Below are 20,012 nucleotides of genomic sequence, written 5' to 3' on the forward strand. Positions count from 1 at the left end.
CTATCTCCTCAGGCGTCGCACCGTGCCCAGGGACCTGAGGGTATGGGGCAGGCCGCGCCGGCGACTCTCGCGGAGCCGCGGGGTTGGGGTCACCCGAACCCCCGGCCGCATCGCGCGAGCGTCGGGGGGAGTCGGGGTACGATGACGACGCCCCGACTTCTTGTGTTTCTTACCTGACGAGGATGACGAGTGGTGTCGACTTCCGGAACGCTCGGCGCGGCCCCGCGACCGCTCCCTCGAACGCTCTCTCGACCTCCGGCCGGACCGGGACCGCTCCCGGTCCCGACGTGGGGCCGACACCCGGAGCTCCAGTAGCTTGCGGGACCGCTCCCGTCTAGCTTTGCTGGTGAGGGCCCGGCAGTCGACGCAGGAGTCCACGTCGTGGTCGGGGCCCAGACACCGGAGACAGAGGCGGTGATGGTCTGTGACCGACATCGTGCGCTCACAGTCATCACAGTGCTTGAACCCAGGCATCCTAACAGGCACAAGTGATAACAACTCGAAAAAACTTGGTCAAAGACCGGAGTACTGCTCTTCAGATCTGCGTCCACTGGCGCGGAAAAAAGAAGAACTGACGTCAGCGCGCGGAGGCGGCGTCTATATACTCCAGCGACGTCATCGCGGCGCACGACGCCAACGACGGACGCGGAGCCGCAGGGGACGCCTGCAGACGACGCCTACCGACGCGCAGGGGTACTGCTACGCAAAAGTTTCCGGATCCAGACTGACGCCTGGGGATATTCTAAGGTAAGGAATCTAACACTAACGTGTTTCTTTCAGATATTGTATTTATGAATTTTTGTATGTAATGTCTTTTTATGATTTTTACCAAAATGGAATAAAAGTATTTTGACTGACTGACTGACTAATAACTGAGAGCAAAGGAAAGATCTGTCAATATCTATGTCTGTGAGCTGTGAGTATTACAATAGTAGATATCAAGAAAGTTACTGCAAGATATTTTAATTGCATTTCATTCAAGGGAAAATGTATATATATACATATATATATATATATATACACACATATATATATATATATATTCACTGAAAAAACCATAGGTTTCACACCAGTTATAGTAAGGTTTTAGCATTTAAAAAAACTAGTAAATTCACTGAAAAAAACCATAGGTTTCACACCAGTTATAGTTAGCTGGAAATGTTACTGACATAAAACCATTGAAATTCCACGTTATAGTTAGTTGGACTCACTATAACTTGCGCGCCTGCAATGCACTGCTGATGATGTCACATATTACATCACTCATGACATTGTCAGTGACATCACTCATGACATCACTGATGACACCATCCAGTGAATGCGTGTCTTTCTAAAAAATTAATATGTTTAATATTTGTATTTGTAAAGGTTGATGGAAGAATAAATGGTTAAATAAGTGTGTAAATGGATGTTTAAAAAAAAAATGATTGGTTAACTGTCTTATTAAGTGTATTTTATTGAATACATATATTAGCTAATAACTTTTAAATATTTAAATATATGTATCAGTGTTTCACTTTGTGTATAAGTAGCTGCATGGGTTGGTGACTGACTCACTATATGTGTTTTGAAGACAGCATATGTACAGGACTGTATGGGTGAATGAGTGTGTATATGTGTGTGTTAGTGAGTGAATGACTGTCTCACTATTGTCTTTTTTAGTAACTACATATATTTTAATGTAGTGTATGTGAGTTTTGATGTATATAAGTGAGTATATGTGAGAGTAAGACATTGTAAGAGTTCCTGTTTAAATAGGTATGTGTTTATATAAATTCACTGAAAAAACCATAGGTTTCACACCAGTTATAGTTTGTGTATAGTTTTATATGCAAATAAATGGATGTTCAATAATTTATTTGCATGTGTGAGTATGTGTGTGAGTAACTTCTGGATGACTGTCGGTGTGTAACAGGATGTATAGGTGTATCACTACATATGATGAGTGAGTATATGTATGAGTGACTATATAGAACTGTTGGTGAATGAGTGGATGTGTATATAGATGGTGGAATTACTGATTTGGTTGTTGTAACTGGTCTGGGTATCTCCATTTTCTGGAAAATGTTAGTTTCTATTTTTGAATATGTGTTTCAAGGGTTACATTACACTGAAAGGATGCCTGTCACTCTGTCACAAGGATGGTGTCATCAGTGATGTCATGAGTGATGTCACTGACGATGTCATGAGTGATGTAATATGTGACGTCATCAGCAGTGCATTGCAGGCGCGCAAGTTATAGTGAGTCCAACTAACTATAACGTGGAATTTCAATGGTTTTATGTCAGTAAAATTTCCAGCTAACTATAACTGGTGTGAAACCTATGGTTTTTTCAGTGAATTTACTAGATTTTTTAAATGTTAATTCCTTGCTATAACTGGTGTGAAACCTATGGTTTTTTCAGTGAATTTCATAGGTTTTTTAAATGCTAATTCCTTTCTATATCGAGTTTGTAACCTACGATTTTTTTTTAATTTGCTGTTTTGTGTGAGTATTTTTTTTTTTTATTTTTTTTATAATAATATTTTTTAAATTTGATTTTTTTAATCATTTTTTCCTGGGGTGCTCTGGGTCCGCGTGCTGGTAAGCTCTCAGGAAAGCGCACCCAGAGCGCTACTTGCGATAGTGTAAAAAAATATGAATGAAAAGTAAATAATAACGCAAGACATTTAGTACCATACATATAAAAGCAGTTTTTTTTAATAAGGAAATGAAAATAATTTTGCATTCCGTGAAACTATCAAAACGTCACTTAGGCGCGCCGCGTAAGCGCCCCCAGAAGCGCCTACGTTCGCGCCGCGTATGCGCCCCCGGAAGCGCCTACGTTCGCGCCGCGTATGCGCCCCCGGAAGCGCCTATGTTCGCGCCGCGTAAGCGCCCCCGGAAGCGCTTCGGTGCGCGCAGCGTCAGCCTGTCAAGTCATGTGACCTTAAAATAACACTTTTCATTGGTTGCTACCAGTTTTTTTTTACAAAGAATGAAATCCCCACCCATTTCCTTCACTTCTTCTTTCACTTTTGTGACTGAAAGACCTGCCTTTTTGCTCTCGGTTCTTTGTTGGATATCTTGGATAATCATGGCTGCCAGACCATCCAGCAGTGAAGATGACTCCAATGAATTCATTGATGAAGAGCCTCCTCAGCCGAAGGTCAAAGAACATTTCATCTAGAATTTTTTTTCCATACCTGATGACCAGAAGAAGGTAAATGCTCCAAAAGTGGAGTGCAGGATCTGTCCCACAGTCCTGTCACGGGGTGACCCCACTAAGAAATATTCTTTTGGGAACTCCACAATGCTTCGCCATGTGGAGAGGAGGCACCCCCAGAATTTTGCCCGGGAAAGTGTCAGGGCTCTGGCACAAGAGGTTCCCAGTGATGGGGCCTCTACATCAACCGGAGGACCAACAACATCGGTGAGGGGGAGATCACAAGAGCTGGTTCCGAACATTCAGCCTGCATTTAACAAAGGCGTCCTGAAATGCAGATACTGTGATCATCTACTTTCCTTTGGGGAGCAAAGTGTTCTGCTCATGGTTCGAGCATTGGAGAACCATCGCTGCCGTTCCCAGCCCTAATTTTTTTTGTTTTTTTTGCTCCTGTTGAGCAGTTTCCATTCCCTGTTTTTGTTTTTGTTCTAAAAAAAGTAAAAAGAAGAAAAAAAAAAGTTATTTTCAGAACTACCTCCAATTCTCATCAAAGAGCTATATTCTTAAAAAAATGAAAAAGAGTAAGTGAAGTAGAGTGCATTGATAATGGAAAGGAAAATGAGTATGAAAGAACAGAAAGGTATGAGAGGAGAAAGGAAGTGAAGTAGGGGGACTGAAAGAAGGTGAGTGTTGGGAAGCAAATTTAGGAGAAGGAGAGTGAATATGGGGAATGTGGATATTCAAAGAAAATGTTGAAAAGGAACGGGGGTGTGGAAGGGTAAGAAAAGATGCATTGCTGGAGTTGCATCATTTTTGTGACACACTCCAGCAATGCATCACTGTTGCGCTTACAGATACGTCTGAAATACTGACGTATATGTAAGTACTTGCAACATAATACGTCATATATTTAATATGATGCATGACTAGAAGACTGAAGGCCTCATTTATGAGGCCATGCGTCACTTTTACGCCACCGGTGCGTCACTTTTTGTGACGCACCAGTGCTGTAAAAAATGCACCTTATTCAGTCATATTTACAAAGTGACGCATCTAAGTAGATGCGTCACTTTGTAAACCCCTGCGCCACATTATACCTACGTCAGGTGTAATGTATGCAAAAGGGACGTATTGACGCAAGAAAGGGTCGTAGAGGTGACGCAGTGAAATCTATGAGATATCACTGTTTCACAGCAGGCGTTAGACTGATGCAGGCCCTTTCATATGGGGCCTGGCCCCATGTGAAAGGATGCATTGCTGGAGTTGCATCATTTTTGTGACACACTCCAGCAATGCATCACTTTTGCGCTTACAGATACGTCTGAAATACGGACGTATCTGTAAGTACTTGCGACATAATACGTCATATATTTAATATGACGCATGACTAGAAGACTGAAGGCCTCATTTATGAGGCCATGCATCACTTTTACGCCACCGGTACGTCACTTTTTGTGACGCAGCGGCAGCGTAAAACATGCACCTTATTGAGTCATGTTTACAAAGTGACGCATCTAGGTAGATGCGTCACTTTGTAAACCCCTGCGCCACATTATACCTATGTCAGGTGTAATGTATGCAAAAGGGGTGTATTGACGCAAGAAAGGGTCGTAGAGGTGACGCAGTGAATGAACTGGGTTTTCCCCATGCTACGCTCCCCGGTACGCTCTCCGGTGCGCGTACCGGGCGCTCCCCCGCGAAAATCGTCAAAAAAATAAATTTCTTTTTTGCCCCACGGGGCCCTTTTATGGCCCCCATATCAAACCTAGGGTGTCTGGGGGGGGGTCTACCCTGCCCCCTTTTGCTCATTTCCCCCTTTGTTTTTGCCACCTCTTGTGTCTCGATCCTACCGAGACACAAGATGGCGGCCGCTCCGGACTGTTTAAAATGTTGACAGACACCCGAGAGCCAATCAGCTTTCCGCGCGCAAGTCGCGTAGCGCTCCCCGGTGCGCGTACCAGAGCGCGGCTATAGATATATATATTTTTTTGAACCTAAATTACTCAAAATCCACTGGAACACATATCTTGAGACATAGCAAAGGCACATCGGGCTACCAGTCCCTACAATTTTGCCAAGTTTGGTGGAAATCCATTCAGCCGTTCGGGCTAAAAGAGAGGTCGACCGCCCTATGGAAATTAACATGGGGAAAACACGTTTTGGGACCCCCCTTTTATCTCGGCCCCCGCTTCACGAATCCCCCCCCAAACTTTGAAGGAAGGACCGGAGCTTCGCGAGGCAAATTTGAGGAAATTTTCAGGCAGATTCGTCAACCGGCGCCAAAGTTATTCACAATAGAATTTTTAGATTTTGCATTGTAAAAAATCCTAACTATAACTACCTACTGGCGACCACCAGTAGGTAATATATATATATATATACACCCTGGTGTTGGGCAAAATAAAACTCTGAACATCAAGAATTGGGTCTCGTCTTTCACACGGTTTGGCTGTATGCGGATTCAGAGGATGAAACATTATATATATATATATATATATATATATATATATATATATATAATTATAAAGGGCACGTTGGGCAAAGGGCCTCAAGCCATTAGGAGTACTGAAAGTAGTGCCAGCAAAGGACTTAGCAAAACAAAGATTTTTAGGTTTTGTTGGAATTTTTTACATTTTGAAAGACGAGATCTAATGCAGAGCATTCTAGAGCTTGGGACCTAGATCATCTTGTGAATTTATAATGGGTGAACACAAGAAAACATTGTTTTCCCGATCTGAGAGCCTCCCAGGAACATATGAGGTATTTACAACTGGAATTATGTATTCAGAATACTAATGTTTAAATATATTCTGTATTGTGGTAAACAATTATTGTAAACAGCACTTTTTGATATTAGAAGTGAAAGAAAATGAATGCAGTTTTTGAAGTGGAAATCGAATGGACAATATAGGTTTAGGCAACTAATTCAAGAGAATAAGCTAAACTGAAAAACACAAAGTCATAGTTCAGTGGGAACAACTTGTAATTACCTTCAGGCAGCACACAGCTCAAGTCAGCTGGAGATGGGATTGCAAATTCAGGTCTAGTTCCAAACATGACGACTTTTTTCCACCTCTCGTACGTTATCGTTTGAATCTTTTCTTCACACAACGTACCACCTGTAATTCGGAGAGAATCATATTAGACCTTTTCTGAATAATTTAACAAGGAATTTAACAACATATCTGGGTGTAAAACTTGATTACATCTTGTGTGTGATGCAAATTTTGTAGTTATAATGCTAAAATACAACATTTTGATATTACTCATTCTGGTGGATGCAACATTATGGAGCTTACTGGTGGCGTGTGAACAGTCACACCCTGCATTATGGCGGTTTCCTAATGTCCAACTTGTAGCAGTGCATTTACAGATTAAACAACCACTTTCTGAACTGCACAGCAATAATTAATATTTTAAAATATTTATTAGGTCTTGGCTTTGAGACCGCTTTAGCTGGCTACTGGTTAAAAAAAAATATAGGATATATTTGTGTCTGCCCTTTGCGAGCTTTTGCGGTTTCGCTATACTATTAGTTAAAAAAAAAAATATATATATATATATATATATATATATATATACACATACACATAACAGACATATAGGTAAGGGCTTTTGGTTAGCGGAGACGGCAGGACTTATCGGACTGGCTGCTCATGGGAATAACTTACAGAAGTAGAGAAGAATGCAGCACTTGTGATTGGAAAAAAGAGGACTACAGAATATGGAATAAGGACGATTGTGAGGACTGAGCAAAAACTGGTGATGTGAAACAAGAGGTTATTCATGAGAGTGCTTAAAAAAGATGCACATTTGACTTGTGATATGAATATAGGTCCAACAAGAATTGAACAAGCCCTGATGAAGTCTGGGTTAGGATGAAACGTGTAGGCTGAAAAGATTTGATGAAATTATCTGAAAAGATTTGATGAAATTGAATGAATGACACGCAAACCTTTGCATCTGGGTGCCGTGAGGGGAACGGCTGTTTTCCAGCACTTGAGCCGTGAGGGGAACTGCCGACGCACTGTAACTCTCGCAACAAGCACTGAGGGGAACGGCCAACGTGAAAAACTACTACTCCCAGCGGCCCCTGTCCATCGGGCGCTGGGTGACACTGCCTCTGCACCAGGCGGCGCTAGAAAAGCAGCGCCAGACCACCGCAACATGGGACGCGCAGTCGGGCTAAGGGCGGGCCCGTCTGCTCCAGTCCGCGCCAGATCGTGACAGGGCCACCCCATTTGGCTCTAGGAAACAGTACTTGGATGGTCTTAATCCGGCCCTGGAACCGGGAACCGGGCATTGTATGGAAATAATCCCTAGAGTCAATTGAGTGACGGCCCAACTTTTACCACCCACCACCTTAAGGTACTATAAGACGGTGAGACAATTAATACACAACGTTATCTCCTAAGTGGCAGTGGGAACGTCCCCTTTCACAAGACTGTGTTCTTACATTATTGTAATCCTGGTCACTCAGTAAGTTAGTAAGCAAGACAGTGTAAAGCCCAGCCAGGGTTAAGGTAGCTGGAGGGTGTATCGGATCATCTATTAATGGCACGTTTACCCATACTCATACCTGATGAATAGCACAAGTTGATTGGGTCTCTTTTTAATCCTGATTTTACAGGTTTTGATTGGTCTTATTTTAGGCATTTATTTGTTTACAAAGGTGCCCAGCCTTTTTTATTACTGGTCCTGTGGTCTCATTACCTGCACTCTGCATATTTTGTACATCTAAGCCCCTTACTATTGTAATTTTAATTATTTTGGCCCTTTGGTCTAAGTGTTTGCACTTTGCACCTTGTTTATATGCATTTTTAGCATTTTAGTTTTCCATTTTGTTGATTTTCTGTTCTATGTGGCTAGGTTTTTAGCAACTTTGCGCATAGCAGAAAAATAACCAGACCTTAGCCTGTTGAATATGTCTTGGGCCTTCTCCGACATATTACCATCATTTAGGGTGTCGAAACGCAACTGACAAAAAAAACTAAAACTCTCAAAACTGTTGTTGACCCCTCTTGCTCTACTATTGATTCCTACTTAGTAAGGGCAGTTAGCGCCATTAACGTAGAAATAGATAGGGCAGAGCGCCGCCTATCACTAGGTGTAGGTACAGTGATGGGAGAACTAGCTGGGTGGGAAGAAGAGCCGGCCCCAAGTAACGAACTAGAAACTACCCCTTCTGCTAATACTGGGACTCCTGACCTAGACCCAGATCAACTTCTATCACCCGAGGCACTACGAGTACAATCACATAGTGGCCCGCCTACACCGAAAAAGAAAAGGAGTTGTAGGAAAAGTCAACTGAAAACCGCGATTACTAATAAAAATAAAAAAGGACCTCCATTAAATACTGTTTCTAAACCATTGGAGAAACCCTCTGATCCAGGGTATTTCTCCGATGAGCAAACTCATCATATTGTAGCTCTATTAACACAAAAACTAGAAGTAACTATTCAACCACTATATGATACACTAGACATACTTAATAGAGAAGTTAAAAAACTGAGCAACTTGTTTAGACATATCAGTAAAGACCCTCAGGTAATTGTGAACGGGTTACAGGTGGGACAGTATGAGCACCCTAAGCAATGTATAACTACTGCTACCACTTTAATTAATACCTTAAGCACCACTTATATGAATAATAAGGAATCTGAGGGCTGAGGTCTTAACCCCCAAGCACCCAAAATTGGTGTCAATACCTTCCAAATAGGCCCCAGACAGCCCGTAACAAATGCATGCAAAGAGACAACTAAAACCCTTATCATGCCAAGGGAGAGTGAGGAACAGGAGGAAAGTACACGTCTGCCTATTAATCTCCCCCCGAATGCTGCCCTTATGTGACAGTTCTGGTGAACGGGCCTCAATGAGAGCCTGGCAAAAAGGAAACGCACGACTCTTTAAAAAACAAAGTGGTGCACTGGCTAAAGCAAAATTGTGGTTTCCCTGCGAACCATGCCAAACTGATACTCTTGACGAGAAGAGTAAACTGAATTGGGCCCTTAAGAAAATCATTGCATGGAGAATGTGTAATCGTTAATTTTAGGAACCCCAACTGGGCAAGGACCTCTTTGGAAAAAGCGGCTATACCTCCGCATTGTGACTCCAATGTATCACTTCTGCGTTTAGGCTTTTTTTATAGACATTTAAGGCCCTCACCCAATAAGGAAGCGGATTGGGAGCTGCGTAGAATTAATCCAGTAGTGTTACCTCAGTCGTATCATGGATTACCCACATTTAATAGATTTCTACCACTTAGCACGATTGATGTCAATGATTGACAGGGCACCGCCCATCCACCCGTTGGGGAATCTGAAGGAAACGGGTCGACGGTCGTTGGACTGTCTGCAGACAGTGCACGCAATGTGAATGTCTGTGCCTAATTTAATTATTCCCAAGGTTTTATCCAGTAATACGAATCTGTCCGCATAAAATACATTAAATATGGAGACAGATGGTAGTACAGGGGCCCACCCAGTTGAAGATAAAGGGCAAGCAATAGTAGAGGCTATAGATCCACTGATATTGCGCCCCACGCTTTGATATGGGAGTGGATAGTAATTTAATAAATGACCAATCCACTAAGTACAGGAATCTCTTCAGCCAGTGGCTACACCATCGCCACCTGGAATATAGCGGGATTGGCTAATAAAAAGGATATGTTGGGTTGGATGGATTTTATTAATAAGCACGACATAATGTGTCTGCAGGAAACGTGGAGTATTGATCAAGTATACTTCGAAGGCTTCGCCTTTTATGATTTACCAGCAATTCCCTCCATGTCTGGAAGAGCAAAGGGTAGGTTGCTAATCCTTTTGAAAAATACTTTGCCTCTAAAAATTAAAAGGGCTATCAATGTAGGGCACCATTCGCAGATACTGAGGTTATACCATAAAGATGGCTGGGATGTTTTACTGATTAATTTTTATATTATTATATTTGATTCTACCAGTCATAAAATAGTTACTAAATTAGAGACAGAAGTAGATAATTTGATTATGGCAGATAATAAAAATTTTGCAATTATCTGGGTCGGAGATTTTAACACCCCAGCCTGTACTCTTGCTAAGACCAAAGTTTGCAGGTTTAGTAGCAACGAAGGGGAAGATTGTATCCATTTCCCACATAAGAGCTATGGAGATTCCTTAAACACTGTCTTGGCAAAATATGATCTAGATGTTATGCAATGTGTACAGGATGGGCTTGGGAAGGAGATACCCACCTTCATTAAAAGAAACTCAACTAGCATTATCGACCATGTAATAGTATCTGCTACTATTGTACATTTTGCTCTACCCCATGGGTTGACGAAATGTTATTGAGGGACCATAATTGTATCATTATGCCAATATTTGTGTGGGGGAATAAACTTCTAGTAGAACAAAATGTTATTAATATTGCCCCATGCAGACCAAATGGCACAAGAATCAGGTGGAAAGATATTAATTCAGCTAAAACACTAAAATATTTTATCTTAGAATGTGGTAACGAGATCCATGATAGTTTAGAAATCGAGGTTGAACCAGACATGATACTAAATAATTTCTGTAAAATTAATGATACCATCAACAAAATATTTACTGCTCCTTCACATAGGAAATATATGCAGAACAGGGGCTGGTTCAACCATTCTTGTACCGATTCACTGAACCAGCTGAAACAAGCACTGTCCAGTAGACCTAGGGATAAGGTGTTAGTCCAAAAATTAAGACTAGAATATAATCAAAATTTAAAACGGAGGAAGAGGGAACTGCAAGAGGAGGCATGGGATAACCTTGCACTGGCCGCATATTCATCTAACAATAGATTGTTCTGGGAAACCGTCAACTGGTCATTTCTTAAAAATGAATCATACCCGGAACTTTTATGCCACGTCAGTAGTGAGGAATGGGTGGCACATTTCTCCAGCATATTTAACCCATATGATTGTAACTTTGAGAGCCTCACCAATCCAAGTAAATGGCCAACTATCCCGCTAAATATCACCCTTGACGAGGTAGAGTTCGGTATTAGAAGTAGTAAAGGGGGAAAAGCAGCAGGTCCAGATGGGGTACCCATAGATATATATAAAACTGTGTTGGATTTGTGGGCCACAATTCTTACTAGGGTTTTTAATGCGGCAGTAACGGAGGGAGCTCCCACTACCTAGGGTGAATCCATTATTATCCCCATTTTTAAAAAGGGGAACAAATCAAAAGCCAAGAATTATAGGCCAATCTCCCTATTAGATTCATCAGTCAAAGTCATGAGCAGGGTTTTATTAGTAAGACTGGAAGACTGGGTTGCTGATAAAGGGATACTGTCACAGGTACAATATGGTTTTAGAAAGGGGCTGGGCACGATCGAACAATGTATTAACTTGGAACTTTTAATTGGAAAATATACATGTTCCAAACAAGGACAGCTTTTTTTATGTTTCGCTGATCTTAGCAGTGCCTTTGATCTAGTGGATCACTATACCCTTTGGCAAGTTCAACTCAATCTCGGGGCCCCAGAGCCCATCATTTAGTTTTTAGCTAGGCTATACGAGAAACTAACGACCAGAGAACGGTATGGGCAAAGGGGCGAATGCACACCCAAACGGGGTTTCCGCCAGGGTTGCGTCCTAGCATCATTGCTTTTACCTTATTTATAAACAAAGTTGATGCAGTTCTTAAAATGATACAGGCGGATGCCCCCCAAGCCGAGGGTCAGGATGTACTGGTTCTGCTTTATGTGGATGATGCAGTGCTTTTATCCAAATTTTATCAATGAAAGAAAGCTGTCGATTAACAAGGCTAACACCTACACAATGGTCTGTGGCTCGAAACCCAGGAATATGAAATCCTTTTTTATAGATGGAAAGAAAATACAGAACATTGATAATTTCTGTGTCTTGGGGTTATCCTTTGCTGGTGACAGTAAATGCATGCGTGAAGTGTTAAATGTTCGGGTTAAAATGACAAAAAGTGTGTATGGGGTTTTTAGGCTCGCATCTAAACTGGGGGATCGTAGCATCAAAGATATGACTGATATTTATAAAGCTAGATGTACATCTATCGCATTGTATGGCGCAGGGGTTTGGGGTTACCAGTCTAGCCAAAATAGAGAAAAATGTCTTTCTAAAAAAGCTTTTATGTTTGCCTGCCTCAGCATCCTCTGAATTGATTCATTGCGTGGTGGGGCTCAATTATTTGGCAGTTTTGATTGCACTCAGACCCCTATGCTGTGGAAATCAATATGGACAAAGGCGGAGACTATGGGCCCGATGTAGGTAATAGGGAAGAACATTAGTTACTTACCTGTAAACTGCGGTTCTCCAGTATTGGTGTCTTTCATAGATTCACATGCTTGAATATTCTCCGTCGTCGAAGTGGGAGTCCCACGGTACATACAATAGTAGTAAAATATATATATATATATATATATATATATATATATATATATATATATATATATATATATTTCAACAGGGTTTCCCCGATCCCGGGGAAGGATGGAGTCGCAGAACAAAACGGACTGTCAATCGCTTGATTTGTTACTTGTGATGTTTATTTTTCCATGGGGGGTCAAACAAAAAACAACCGACGCGTTTCGGAAGCGTCCGCTCCCTTGGTCACGGTCAGTTTAGTGCAGGGTCACTGAGTTCCCTGCACTAAACTGACCGTGACCAAGGGAGCGGACGCTTCCGAAACGCGTCGGTTGTTTTTTGTTTGACCCCCCATGGAAAAATAAACATCACGAGTAACAAATCAAGCGATTGACAGTCCGTTTTGTTCTGCGACTCCATCCTTCCCCGGGATCGGGGAAACCCTGTTGAATTGTCAGCGGTTGGCTCAACCGCAGGAGAAACGCGATCAGCAAGAAGCAGCGCCTTACGAGGGGAAAGGGAGCCAAGCGGAGGATGGATATATATATATATATATATATATATATATATATATATATATATATATATATACACACATATAGAAAATTATATAATTATACATATATATAAAATGTAATACATATAAAATAAAGTTAAAAAGTACCATAGAACTGAAAGAAAGCTCAGAGCCTTAAAGGGAGAATTCACTTTAGTAACATATCAGTCATTATAATAGTCCACATTCCAGCCAATCAGGCAACAGCACCCTCTAGAACCTTCTCCTCAGAAGCTCAAGCCCTCAGATTTTCGTAGCACCAAAGTGACGATGAGTGCATGAGGAGAAGAGAGCCTCTGAGGGGAGGAAGGGTGGGTCGCATGTGAATCTATGAAAGACACCAATACTGGAGAACCACAGTTTACAGGTAAGTAACTAATGTTCTTCTCCAGTATTAGGGGTGTCTTTCATAGATTCACATGCTTGAATAAGAGTAGAAAGCAGTAATGTAATATATGAGTCATAAAAGGCAGTTCAAAACCAGATAAGTAACACTATAGTATTATTAATATAGCATACATTGAGACAAAGTCAAAACCTTTTATGACAGGAGACGGGAAGCAACAGAGGCTCACCTTAGTTAAAAAAATTCCGTAGCACAGCTTGGCCCACAGCAGCATCCGCGGCGTCCGCTGACTCCAGACAATAGTGCCTCGTAAAAGTGTGTCTGCTTGACCACGTTGCAGCTCTGCAGATCTGGCGCAGAGGCACTACAGCAAAGAGGGCAGTAGATGATGCCACAGCCCTTTATCGAGTGTGCTCGCACCGGAGCAGAGAGGCTTTCCTGCCCGGTAATGGCAGAAAGAAATGGCAGAAGAGATCCATCTAGTAACAGATTGTTTAATGTCTGCCTGTCCTTTACAAACTCGGCCATAGGCTACAAAGAGCTGGTCTGATTTTCGAAAAGGAGCGGTGCGCTGGATGTAGAATTTCAGGCAACGTTTTAAATCCAAGGAATGGGGGGAACGCTCAGCAGTAGAAGGAGGGTTGGGGAAGAAAGTTCTGAGAATGACAGGCTCATTCAGCTGGAAATCCGAAGGAACTTTGGGAATGAATTTCAGATTTGTCCGTGAAGTAACAGCGTCTTTAGAGAATTGAAGAAATGGAGGCTGTATCGTGAATGCTTCGATGTCACTTACTCGCCTTGATGACGTAAGCGCGTGTAGAAGAGCCACCTTCCACGTGAGGAATTTTAAGTCCGCTGAATGGATGGGCTCAAAAGGAGGTAGGAGGAGCTGAGATAAAACCAGATTCAGGCGCCAAGAAGGCGGCAGACGACGTATGGGCGGATACATTCGAAAAATGCCTCTGAAGAACTGTCGAATGATCCGAGAGGAATACAGAGAGGTGGTGCCATCATGCCGAAAGCGGGAAATCGCTGCCAGAAAGACTTTAAGAGCGGAAGGAGAAAGTCCTGACTTCGCTAGAGATAAGAAAAAAAGGCAGGATTTGCTGGGGCTTGGCGTGCTATGGATCAAGGGCTTCCATGTGACACCTGACACAAAAATGCTTTCATTTCAATTGATATGTTTTGATGGTGGAAGGAGCACGTGCATGAGCTAGCACCTTTCCTGCACTCCGGAGGGATATTCAGACCTGCAAACTCATTGTGTTCAGGTTACAAGCATGCAGTTGGAGATATGCCGGATCCGGATGGCTAATCTGCCCTTTGTTCATGGTGAGCAGGTGAGGCAGAGGGCGAAGAGGTATCGGATCGCACTGAGACAACAGGAGGAGGTCCGAGAACCACGGGCAACGTGGCCACCTGGGCGCAATCAATATGACCTGGCAAGGTTGAAGCTTCATCCGGTGCAGCAGGGGCGGAATGAGAGGGAGCATAGGAAAAGCGTAGACGAATTCGCTCGACCAGTTGATCGAAAACGGATTCCCGCTCAACTCTCTGTGGGGATGCCGACTTGCAAAGCATAGGCATATATGCGGTTGGCCGGAGTCACAAACAGATCCAGCTGTGGTTGGCCCCACTGGCGAAAGATGTATTCCAGAACGGGTTGGTGGAGTTCCCATTCGTGATTTTCTGCCAGAGATCTGCTGAGACCGTCGGTGAGGGTGTTGGGAGACACCCGGCACGTGAACTGCTGTCAGGTGAACTTGATGTTGAATTGCCCAATTCCAGATTTCTTGCGCCTGTTTGGAAAGCAGTAGAGATCTCGTACCTCCCTGCTTGCTGAGGTAGTGCATGCTGGTGGTGTTGTCGGTCCGCACCACCAGTGATTGGCCTTGTATCAGTATCCGAAAAGACTTTAGGGCAAGGAAGATGGCCAAGAGTTCTAGACGATTTATATGCCATCTGCGTTGGGCTGCAGTCCACTTGCCCTTGACTGACACCGAAATTTGTTTCCATTGCTTGTCCACCTCCTCCTGTATGACTCATGTGAAGTCTGCAGTGTGGAATCAGATGTATGCAAGAGGAGGCCATGCCCAGAAAAGATTTCAAGATCCGGACAGAAACTGACTGTTTTGATTTTAGAAAAGCGACCATCTTGAGTATGCAAAGTTGTCGCTCCTGGGACACAAACACCTGTGCCAGACAAGAATCAATTAAGGCTCCTAGAAAGATTCTCTGTTGTGAGGGACAAAGGTGAGACTTTTCTTGATTCACAGACAGGTCTGAGTATGTTGTCTTGCTTTTTGACGTGTCTGAGCTTTTATTAGACAATCGTCTAGATAAGGGTAAAACTGAATGCCTTGCAGGCGAAGGAAAGCTGCGACCGGAGCCATGATTTTCGTGAAGACTCTCGGGGCTGATCGAAGGCCGAAAGGCAACACCTTGAACTGGAAGTGCTTCGATCCGACAGTGAAGCGAAGATATTTCCTGTGTTTGTGATGTATTGGTGTAGGAGAGTAGGGTCTGCAATCCTATGGTCACCCCAGATTTTTGCTTTTTGCTTCACTGGTTTACGACTTTCCCTGGCTGTGGGCCTGCTAATCAGACCCACAGCCTAGCTTGTTCTCTCTCTAAATTGACATCCATGTACCTTAGGTGCATTTACCAATTGGTATTGGGTCACTCTTGTAAGTCCTTGTACAGTGTACCATAGGTACCCAGGGCATAGGTGAACCCAAGGCCTACCAGGGGCTGCAGCATGTATTATGCCATCCCTGGCTGGCCCTCCAAATCTGACACAACTGGCTGATCAATCAGCTGGGGCAAGGTGGTGTAATCACCCGTTGCTTTAGATATAGTATACCTATATCTAAACCTAAAATGGACACATATACTCCTATAAGTCACTCCTATGGCAGGCCTTAACAATCCTTGAGGCAGAGTGCTTGGAATTATGTGAGATAGTGCTCTGGCATGAGCTGAGCCTGTCTACAGCTTTCGGAACCAAGTCCTTTAGCTGTTTCCATGATAACGCTATACCATATACTCTTAAGTGCATTATAACCTCGCGGTTATTGCTAACTTTGTCATAGCAATATCAAAACATGTCGAGTAAGGTGTCATACGAATTGGAATACTACCCCCTCGCCAGTTCTGGCGACAGGGGTAGCATTCCACCCTTCTAGAGGGACACGACATGTACCTAACTGTGAACCCCGGTTAAAGTTAACTCGAGCCTCAGCATCACAAAATGGATGCTGCCACCACAGACACAAGTCTGACCTCCTGCTGCTGGGAGTCCTTCCAGCGAGGGAGGCTTGGACAAAGGGTTTCCTGCCTTGGGAGGTGCTAGCACCACCCCAGACAGGATTTTGTGTATTAGGTAGGACCGGGCTGAAAGGAATAAGACATGCCTGGGGCACACAAGGTGCCCTGTGCATACACCGGTTCAAACCAGTTGCTGGGGCACTCCAGCCCCAGCGCGACACCGGACAAAGGATAGGGGGTGTAAGCACCCCCCTTCCTGGTCCCACCCATAGGAGGGACCTAGAGATAGTACAGCCCCCTTTAGCAGTATAAAGGTAGGAGCAGGTCCCATTCCAAATCAGATTAATCCTGAACTGAAATTCTACAAGAAGAAACTCGGGACTACGACTTTCTACACAGAAGACTGAAGAAATCTCCCTTGTGGGCAAGGAGTGTCCACCCTGCACAAGCAGGCACCATCAAGCGTCCAGCGGCATCACTTTGTCGTCTTCCCTCGAGGATCCAGACCTCAGAGCCCGAAGAGACCCGGATTCCCAGACCTCTCCGACCTCAACTCACATCTGCAGCACAGCTGAGATCCGTGGGTGCGACGAGACACGTGGGACCGGCCATCTTGGAGAAACTGCACTTCGCTTCCAGCACGACTTCTGAGGTAACCTCGACGAAGTGCTTTGGGGATTGAGAAGCCTCAGCCCCGATTGGCTCCTGCATCGAAGACCAACCCTCCAGCATCCACGAGATCTGCGTGGGGCCCTTCTGCCTGTTTGCTGCTCAACGCGTTGTCTGGTCACTTGCCGGCTGGCTAGTGGCCTCCTAGACGACGATCCACGACATCAACGATGCTGGTCTGGTTGCTCCAGACTGGCCCTTGCTTCCCTGCAAAGGAGAAGCACCCCGGACCCTCCTGGTCCGCACCAGACGTCTTTTCCACTCACTGCGTGGGTTGCCTTTGCCAAGGCCTGTTGACGCCGAATCCAAAACCAACACCGCCGACAGCGAGAGCCTGCGTTGGACAGCTCGTGCCTCCATCCTGGTTGTCGAAGACACCACCTGGTCCACGTGGCTGCAGATTCAATCGTCCACTCTTCACCTGATCGCGACAACAGCATCTGGTTCCTTCCTGGTTCCACTCCAGTCACTGGCTAGTAACTTTGAACATTGTCCCCTCTGCTTTCAGGTCTTCAGCATTCCTGATCCACCCTTGGATCACACCGGACATCCTCCTCATTGTCGCCTGCAGCATCTTTTCTTTCAGGCTCCATAGACTTCAACGCAGAAACCCGACACGACTTCGCACCTATGCACCCGCAGCCCGTGGGTGAGGTAACAAGAGCATTTCGGTGCTCAAGGGTAAATTGACTCTCCTAGTGTCCAGTTTCACAGTCGTTTTAGTCCTAACTAGTCAGGATTGTCCGTACTCACCTTTTTCTTGAACTGTACTGTCCATAGACGTTGTTACGCATCTCGCGTGTGAGTTCGCACTCTGCACACGCGTTCCGTGGGCCTCCTATTACTTCCCTAGAGTTAGGATAGTGTAGTCCCAGCGATCCTATAGCCTCTGGACAGCTCCATTCCTTCTATCGGCTTCCTTATACCACTTGTTTAGTATATGGTTTGTTGTGCCCCTAGGGCAACATTGTAACTTGTGCAACTTAACGTATTTTTCTCAAGAGTCTTGTCATGTGCTTAGCCCTCTGATCTCAAAGAGTTCAGAGGTGTTTGTTAGTTAATAACTTTTTGAAGTGTGCCACATGGCACACTTCAAAAAGCAAAAAAGTGCTTTTGGAAAGGAAATCGCTATTTACCACCAACTAGGAGTTGGTGGTAAATAGCGATTCCTTAAGGCTGAGGTGCACTGTTTTAAGTGCTACCTACATTGCATTTAAGGAATCGGTATTACCGATTCCTTAAATGCAAGGCCATAAGGAATCGGTATTAAGGAATCGGTATTTACCGATTCCTTAATACCGAATCCTCCCTACATCTCAAATGCCTAAATATCGGTCGGTAACGGTGAAATTTAACGAATCTCACTGTTACCGACCGGTATTGCGCCACCTGCATATGGCCCTATACTTACTAAAACAATCATTAAGGACTGCCTGCGACTGGACAATTGTCTTAAGATCCCCTGGCTCAAATATATAGCTAAAGTATATAAATATTTATTCAATATACCGATAATGGAAAACCCAAATGATGCAACGGGATTGGCTAAACAGGAGATAAAGAATACTTTCTTCTACCATAAGGAGTATAGGCTGAGAACTGTAGAGATGCAATCCACATATCGACTTTACCATCAGCATCTAGAGATTTATGGATTTCAAGGCTATTTAACATTAGTTACGAGACCATCACACCGCTTTGTTTTAACAAGGATGAGACTTGGCCTTGCCCATCACTTAGTAGCATTCCCCATAATAAAGCAGCGATCAGCCGCTCCGTGCCCATGCGACATTACATTTCAAGATCAATTTGTTCCAGAAAAAGTATGCTGTTTTAATGTTACTATGTACTGTGATCGGATTTTTGCTGTTTTTCTTCAATTAGATTTCAGTATTTGTGTATGTACATTTGCTTTTATGGTTGATACTCTTTAACTGAATAAAGCTTATTGAAATTAAATGGTTAGCGGTCTTATCCCATCGGTCTGTTCAGTTGTAAATTACATTTTCTTTCACCCAGAACATTTTACAGCATAGGGAAATGGGTCAGCCTATGTACTGGATGCTTACTGTCATGGTCAGCATCCCTTCTTATCAACTAGCAACGTAGTTCTTTTCCAGACTTACATACGGTCCTCTGTAGAGTTAGTAGAGCAGCAGAATACTTTCATGCAGAGACAAGAGAGTGCTTCTCTAGTCACCAGCAACACCACTTCACATAGCTTCACTTTAAACTCCAAACTTGACCCTAGGGCTACTCTTGCCGCTGCATAAGGTAGAATTAACAGTGATCTATGAAAATCGTAATCCAGATGGCCATTTTGAAGTGAAACATGGTGAAGGTCCTCCAATAGCAAGTACTGTTCGAAAAAGAAGTAAACCGTTTTGTTTGAAGTGTTTTATATATATTTATTACCTACTGGCGGTCGCCAGTAGGTAGTTATAGTTAGGATTATTTTCAATGCAAAATCTCAACATTCTATTGTGAATAACTTTGGCGCCGGTTGAGGAATCTGCCTGAAAATTTCCTCAAATTTGCCTCGCGGCGCCCCGGTCCTTCCCTGAAAGTTTGGGGGGGATTTATCAAGCGGGGGCCGAGATAAAAGGGGGGTCCCAAAACGTGTTTTCCCCAGGTTAATTTCCATAGGGCGGTCGACCTCACTTTTAGCCCGAA

At 43.7% G+C, this 20,012-nt stretch overlaps 1 protein-coding gene across 3 annotated transcripts in view; it reads right to left on the reverse strand.

The window, feature by feature from the left end:
* Positions 1–20,012, reverse strand: part of LYST (lysosomal trafficking regulator) — a 4,348,576-nt gene that overhangs the window by 2,612,774 nt on the left and 1,715,790 nt on the right. For all 3 annotated transcript variants that reach the window (XM_086927077.1, XM_086927076.1, XM_086927078.1), the window contains one exon: positions 6,137–6,265. In XM_086927077.1, the coding sequence (XP_086783203.1) occupies positions 6,137–6,265 (129 nt within the window). The remainder of the gene's footprint in view (positions 1–6,136; positions 6,266–20,012) is intronic.

The sequence above is a fragment of the Lissotriton vulgaris genome, chromosome 6 (assembly GCF_964263255.1).
Source record: "Lissotriton vulgaris chromosome 6, aLisVul1.2, whole genome shotgun sequence".
Classification (NCBI taxonomy): Eukaryota; Metazoa; Chordata; class Amphibia; order Caudata; family Salamandridae; genus Lissotriton; species Lissotriton vulgaris.